At 39.9% G+C, this 7715-nt stretch overlaps 1 protein-coding gene across 1 annotated transcript; it reads left to right on the top strand.

Annotated features, from left to right (window-relative positions):
* Nucleotides 1-206: 206 nt before the first annotated feature.
* On the top strand, nt 207-6702 carry POLR1F (RNA polymerase I subunit F). The gene is made up of 4 exons (XM_082046880.1): nt 207-497; nt 609-750; nt 1876-2084; nt 3490-6702. The coding sequence occupies exons 1-4, from the start codon at nt 280-282 to the stop codon at nt 3884-3886; spliced, it is 966 nt and encodes a 321-aa protein (XP_081903006.1). The 5' UTR covers nt 207-279; the 3' UTR covers nt 3887-6702.
* The last annotated feature ends 1013 nt before the right edge of the window (nt 6703-7715 follow it).

Raw genomic sequence — 7715 nt, forward strand, 5'->3', positions numbered from 1 at the left:
TCTGGGTGCCACCAGCGGCCAGGGCTGTGGCAGGATGGGAGAGAGCAACAGCCGGCCGGCAGGAACCGCGGAGCCGCAGCTCTACACGGCCTCCCGGCACCGAGTCGAGCACCGCGGCTGCTCAGAGGAACCCTCCCCTTCGCCCTGCCCCGAACTGCCGGCACTCGGAACTGCGTCACTCCCCACGGCCGGGCCGCTGCCATCGCACGGTACGTGACGCCATCGCGGCGCGCCGCGGTGTGTGCCGCCCGCGCGTCCCCGCCGCCGCCCGCCCGCAGCATGGCCGTGCAGGGGCAGCCGCCGCCGCCGGCCCCGGCGCTGCCCACTGCCGGGATCCCCTCGTTCGCCGTGGCCCGCGGCCTGGTGGGCCGCCGCTACTCGTGCCTGGTGGTGGCGCCTCACCGCAGGCACGTGGCGCTGGCGCCGCGCTACCTGGGCCGCAAGCGCAGCGGCATCCGCGCCCAGCTGGACGCCGAGCTCCTGCGCTACTCGGAGAGGTGCGGGCGGGCTGGGTGCGGGGGGCAGGTCTCAGCCCGCCCGGGGGCTGACCCCGGCCTCGCAACTAGCGGTGCCCCCGCAGCTAATGGTGCCCCCGCTTCTCCTTCCAGCTTCCAGGGCGTGCCGGTGGCCTACGACAACATCAAGGTGGTGGGCGAGCTCGGGGACATTTACGACGACCAAGGGTTCATCCACCTGAACATCGAGGCGGACTTCGTCATCTTCAGCCCCAAGAAAGGGAAAAAATTGGTGGTATGTAAACGCCTTGACGTCTCAAGGGGTACTTTTTTATTAAGCAATCAAAGCTTGGCTTATCTTTATCCTCAGCAGAGGTCTTGGGCTTCGGTGGAGTTATATTTTAGTTTATATTAGTAGTTTATTAGAATAGTTTACAGTAGTCTACTGCAGTTTGTAGTAATAGTTTTTATTTGCATGTATCTGTACTGTTTGTCCTTGTGTTTGTTAAATTCACATGGAACATTATAATATTTTGTGATTTCGTATCAGTAAATACTAAATCATAATTTTATATATAATTTATATCAATGCTTCTTTCTGGAGAGCAGATAATACTCAAACGGGCGTGTTTGTTCTTATTTAATATTGGCAGGCATGTTTAGGATGTGCTCATGAGTTTTTTTCCTTCAAGTACAAGAGCAGTACGTCACGTTGATACCTGCCTTCCGGTAAAAGGAAATGTATGGCTTGCAGAGCAGCCTCGAGCGTGTTAATGCCTGTGCATCTGTTCTTGTGAAAAAAATTAGTTGAGAATTGGCTTACATTCATTAGGGTGCCATGTGTTTTGCAGCATAACTTGTGTCTTCATACATTTGATTAAGAAACGAATGTGTCCTTTTGCTAGGAATGGAAAAACTCTCAGTGTTTTTCATTCATCCTTGGGGAAGACAAAGGTGAATTATGTTTGACATGCAAATGTGTCAGAAACCCACCCAATAGAGTACTTTAGATCTATTTATGTATCATCTGTATCTTTAGCTGCTAATTAGTGCTGTGCCAGAATGAAGGCCATTTTAGGCAAGAAAATCAGACTTTAAATGGCTTTAAAGCAAAGTCGATGGCTGTAGTGTGAGGAAAGACCTGTTTTATTCATGTGCTGACTGTGGTTAAATCTCATGTTTTGACTTTCTGTTGCAAATGCAGGTTCAGGTGTATTTTGGGGGGAAGTGTATTAAGAGTATATAGGAATAGTTTTGATTTTAGTGAAGAAGACATCTTATTTCATAGATAAACTGGCTTTGTAACTTGGGCATAAACTACTGTCAGAAAGTGCCCATATAGGAAACTAAATGTATATCAAGTGCAATTAAAGGAATGATCTTTACTATAGCTTCATAGGACATTCTTTTTCTTTTCTAGGGTGTAGTTAATAAAGTGGCCCCTAGTCACATTGGCTGCCTGATACATGGATGCTTCAATGCTTCTATCCCTAAACCTGAACAAATGTCGATTATACAGTGGCAAGAGCTGGGGCTGAAAATAGGGGACGAACTGAAATTTCGAGTATTGCATTTAGAATCTGATGCTGCTGGGGTGTTCTTCATTCGAGGAGAACTCACTAAAAGCAGGTATTGTGCCCTAATAGATAATATTTTAAACTGTTTTCAGGGGTTTGTTACAAGCTAAATGATTTGAATTAACATCTTAATCTTAAGGCTTTCTTATTTTTACATGGACCCATGTCTATATATAGGCCATGTTAGTGATTTTAAACTAAACTTTCTAGTGTTAAAGGATCAGCATGGAAGCTCTCTCTGGAAAAATAAAAGTAGGGGGGGGTTGAGTTTTTACAATCTGAATGTGCTGACCAGTGAACTGTTGATTGCATAAATAATACATATTCAAAATAGCACCCCCAAATGTCTGGAGTAGCTGTGTTTATGGATGTACATAGACTTTTTGGGTGAAAACACTCCAGTTCCTGAACACAATGTTTACATTAATGTTTATGCACACACAGGTGTGGGCACACATTACATAACTACAGATAGTTATATGAGGATGATTAAAATGCTTGCTGAAACACAGGAATATCAAAGATGATATGAGAAAATGCATCACCTTCCTCCTTATGGCCCTGCGAAGTTTTAGAGCACCTTGCTAAAAATCTCAGTAGTGAGATCTTTAAAAGAATTAATTCAGGGTTTTTTTTAACCGGTCATTTGCTGAGCAATTTTTTTCAACCAATGTGGTTATGTGTTTAATTGTATGTACTCTATGACTACTACTGGCAAAATCGTAGCATTTTTTATTTGTTTTTTCTTTTTTTAATCTGAAAGGATGCTTTGGATTTTTTCAGTGAATTTATGATGAAACTTAATGATTTTGTCCTCAGCATTTCTGGGGACATCTCTGTGGTTTTTAACCTCATTCTTTCAATATTTGTCTTCGTAGACATTTTCTCCAGTGCTCTCAGTTGCAAGGTACCTGCTGGGTTGCTTTTTTTCTTTATTTTGTCTGGGTTTCTTTGTGTTTTTGTTTTTGTTTTTTTACACTTTTCTGGCAACACCTCTCTTTACTGAATAGACTTCAGCAAAGTAGTGGCTTTGTGAAACCAGCTGTTTGTCTCCTGTATGATTTAACAGACTGTTGGCTGTGCATGTTTGTGAATAACTTAAAAAAAAAGCTTTATTACACAATGAGTAATTATGAACTAGTGGATGAAGGAGTTCAAGAAAAGAGGAAATATCAAAATGGTCTGTACAGCATTTTATAGAAGAAATTTAGGCTAAAATTTGGAGGAGAACATTGATTCTGTGGTAAGAAGGAAGCTAGGTGGGTAATAGAAATTACCTTAAGCATTAAACTGGCTTTATGATTTTCTGTAACTAGAGTATTGTGTTCTTCATTTATTGCTTTTAGGAAATGTTTATCTACTTGGTATGAATATTGTGTTTTAGCAAATTTTGACATTTTACTGTGAGTTACATTTAGATGTCTCTACTACAGCTTATTTTGTATATTGTTTTACAGCTTGCGGCCCAAACAAACTGAGACCATCAGTGACAGTACAAATGCAGATGAAATTCAAAAGCTTGACCACCAAGAAAATGGGCTGAATGATTCTCAGGAAGATAATGTCACAGAGGAGCCTCTAGCTGAGATGGATAACACTGGGGGGGAAAATGCAGAAGAGCAAAGTGTTGATGCTGCAAATGGATTATGTGATGTTAAGAAGAAGAAAAAAAAGAAAAAACATCAGGAAGAAGAACAAGGACATGTATTGCCTACTAGTGACTCCAGTGGTTACCAAAGTGACCATAAAAAGTCAAAGAAAAAGAAAAGAAAGTATTGCAATGAAGTTGAAGAAAGTGAATTATCTCAGCTGTCACAAGAACCTAGAGCTAAAAAGAAAAGGGCTGAAGTCTGAAGTGCCTTTCCTGAATAAGATTTCAGACATTTTTTATAAGCTTCAATAAAAGCCTGTTTTCAAAATGCAAATATATATTTCTTTACTAAACAATCTGCTCCGCTAGGTGGGAGGATGTTTATGTGCATATATGCATTAGCAGCTTTAAATGCAGGAGCTTTTAAAGAAGTGACAGAAAAAATGGGTTAGAAGCAGTATCTGTCTGTTTTGTTTTCTGGAAATAGGGCACAGCAGAACAGTGGAGCATAATTACAGGAACACATGCATCATTTTTGTAGCATAATTACAGCAACACACGCATCACTTCTTTATCTGCTTCCCAGTTCAACACATGAACCAGTAGCTAGATAAGATATTTGCTATTGTAATTTCATCTTTGCTGCTCAGTGTCTTTATTTTATAAGAGTAGATTAGGCTTACCTTTGGGGTTTTGGGAAATACACCTGAATTCCCAGAGGCTGAGAAGAGATATTTTTTTAATTATAGTGAGGGGTCATGAATGCCTGTGAACGAGATTCTGCAGCCTTCCTTAAAGGTTAAGCAGAGTCAAGTGTCTTGGATCTTTGAAAACACCTGTGGTACTTTGGGAAAACCAGTATGATCAGATGATTCAGAGCAAGCAGGGAAGGCAGAAGATTAATGTAATAATGTAATGAACTACTACTTGTGGGTTAGAACCGCTGAAACAGGCTGATAAAGCACTTGGTAATGGGTTGTACTTTGAAGTTGATTTTTGTGCATCAGGCTCATTGACTTCACTGTTTTGGTTTGGTTTGGTTTTTGTAAAAGCTGAAGTAAAACTCCCAACGTTTTGTGCTAATTGTAACTTTCAAACACTGCTCTCTAGAATAGTGAGTACCTACTGCTAGTATTTTCCAAACTAGGAAATAATGTTAGTGGAAAGTTCTGACAATGGGACAATGACAGTCAAATGTTAACAAATGTGCCTTTATTAAGAGCTAATTTTCCTGATGTACATGTATGATATTTTTTTGAATATCAGTGTTTTTGTTTGCAGCAGTGTTCTATTGTGAAGAGGTCTGGGAAGAACTGTGGTGTGATGTGGTGTAGGCTAAGTCTTCAGCCAAGGTAGGACGCAATAGCTACTTTGGTATTGATCTACCTGTTACAAGAAGATGCAACCAACTCTTTGGAAACCTTGTAAGTAAACAGCATGTATGTGGAAATTTCGTGTTCATCTACCTGTTCTTACGTGACAAAACATCTTGCTCTAGTGATTATGCTGATGCTGTTAGCTCACTTTACTAGATTTATGTACAGTCCCTAATGACATATCTGTACACATTGAACATGTGCTGAACTGAAAGTGTGGCAGTACTTGTTTTAGGGCTCACTTTGTGCTGTATTAATGCCTTTTATGTATCTTTAAAGCTCCAAACTTAACAGGACAAATCTAAGTTTATGTCTTGTGGGCTTGATGGTATGGCAGTACATCATAGGCATTTTAAAGTTATTATAACACCATAAAAAACCAAAAGTTTTTGAAGACCTATGTTGTGAGCTTAAATAGATGTTGAAGGGCATCAGAAACTTCAGTATATCTGTTTCTATTTGCTCTTCAGTGTTCTTGATCTTGAAGCCAGTTTCTGGACAGTCCCAAAATGAAGATGAATTGTCCCTGTTGTATTTTTACATGTGACAATGATGGCACTTGAACTACGTGCAATTTCGTGGATGCCGTCTCTGTCCGCTTTACTGTGACAAAACCTGAGAAGTCAGGCAATGTTTGTAATCCATTTGTTACAGCACGGTGCAAGGTCAACTGAGGGCAGTATTCTGGTGTGTTAAGTGTTGCAAAGAGTAACGCAAAGCACCCAAATGTGCTTAAATTTAAATGCACAGGACAAGCTGAAGGTTGGGACATAATTTACAATCAGAAATTATCTGTTAGCTCAATTTTTTTTTTTAATTATTTTTAATGGATTGATGTAGAGGGAAGAAAATAAGTTAGATGGGTAGGTATGGAGGATATATCAGAGGAGGATGGCAAATGCAGGTATGTTTTGTTGATGCCTGTGGGAACAGAAGGATTGAGGCAGCTGCTATTGCAGATGAACCAAAGACTCTCAGAGTCGTGTGACTTCATCTGTTAGTCCTTAAAAATTATTGTAGCTCACTTTCCCTTATAGTGGAGGGAAACACATCTCCAGCACACCCACTGTTGGCGACAGCAGCGTGAGCCAAGCCCCACCAGTTCATAGAACCAGCTTGTAGCACCAAGAGTTGGTCTCGTTCACTTCCAGGTTTTCATTAGCGTGGAGAGAAGGGAGACATTCAGGAGGGAAGAACTGGTGTTGCAACTAATGAATGAAGTAACATGCGTAGTATAAATGCTTTCAGCGCTTTCAGTGTTCTTTTTCCACTTTGCTGTTTTATCATTCTCTTACTGAAAGAGAATTTCCTAGTGTAATTTAACAAACTATGCAAACAGGCTTTTTGAGAGTATTAAGCAACTTTTCTGAAAGCCTAATGTAATCCATCTCAGATTTGGGCCTTAAAGGCAGAATTTTTTTGGCACACAAGTGTGGTCGGCACCCTCTTGGATATTTTTTTTTTTGTTTTCTTTCTTGGCTTACAACAGAAGAGAGCAATTAAAAAATAAATTAAATGCAGGATCTGTCAATCCAGGATTGCCGAACAAGTTGTTGTTCCAACATTGCAAATACTATAACATGTTACATTAAATTATTGCTAGTTTAATATGCAAATAGCAACTGTGCTACAAAATAGTAGATTCCTTTGCCTGACAGTTGTACAAAGAACTTAACTGTTTTTTGCTGTTTTGTGTCTTTGAAAAGGAAAAAAGTAAAGAAAAGACTTAAAAAAAAAAAAAATGTTCTTCTCATTTGGAGCCAGTATTGGCAGCCTCACAGCTGCACTGTTGATGTTGCTGTAGACACTGTTTCGGCATTAGCTAAATATGGCAAGAAAACTTGGATTTTCAAAAGTGGATTGTCACTCTATTAATGACTTGAAATCACTTCTCTTTGTTTTGTTTGGATTTTTTTTTCCCCTTAAAAAATAGAAGGATTTTTCTGACACTTGAAATTAAAAATGGAAAGAAGCCGAACTTGACACTTTCCATAAAAGTTTCTATGAAGTTTGATCATTGCAAATGTTTAGCTTTTTGTGTTCCCCTGGACTACAAATGAAGAGTTATATTGAATTTTGAGTTGAGCTGAGATTTTTGAGTACAGAGAACAAATGTTTGTAAAGCTTCCAGTGAGGCCAGGTGACTTTTTATTTGTTTGCATGGTCTTTCTGTTCCTTTTTGCAGAGTGCATTCTAGTACAACTCACTTATGTCTCATAGCAAAGAGAAGGTTAGAAGGCAAAATTCTGTTTTGTCCTATTGATAGTTACACCATGGTTACTATCAAGTGATCTAGAGAAAACATATGGGTATTTTTCCTGTTTTAGCATTAACTAAGTTGGAAACAAAGCCAATATTCACTTCTGTCTGTGGTTGATAATCCTTTGTCTGTATTATGAAAAATGCAGTTCCAACTTAACCAGCTATAATAAGTTTCTAAAGCAGGGACTGTTTCTTCATAGTATTATAAATATTTTGATTCTGCAAACATGTTTCTCAGTGTATTGCATGCCTTTGGCAGAAGAGCAAGAACTCTTAGAAGACAGTATTTTTAGCTCTCTTTAAAGCAATTGTTTTGTACTCTCTGAAGCTTGCAGTGATCTGGAGTGTTAACTTTTGCTCTTTGTCTCTTCCTTGCTTTTCTTAAGAACAAATTACGTACTTTTGACTTGGCAGTTTGCTGCTGCTTAAAATATGCAGCCCAAACAGCCCAGTG

The sequence above is a fragment of the Streptopelia decaocto genome (assembly GCF_964273445.1).
Source record: "Streptopelia decaocto genome assembly, chromosome: 2".
In the NCBI taxonomy this organism is placed as follows: Eukaryota; Metazoa; Chordata; class Aves; order Columbiformes; family Columbidae; genus Streptopelia; species Streptopelia decaocto.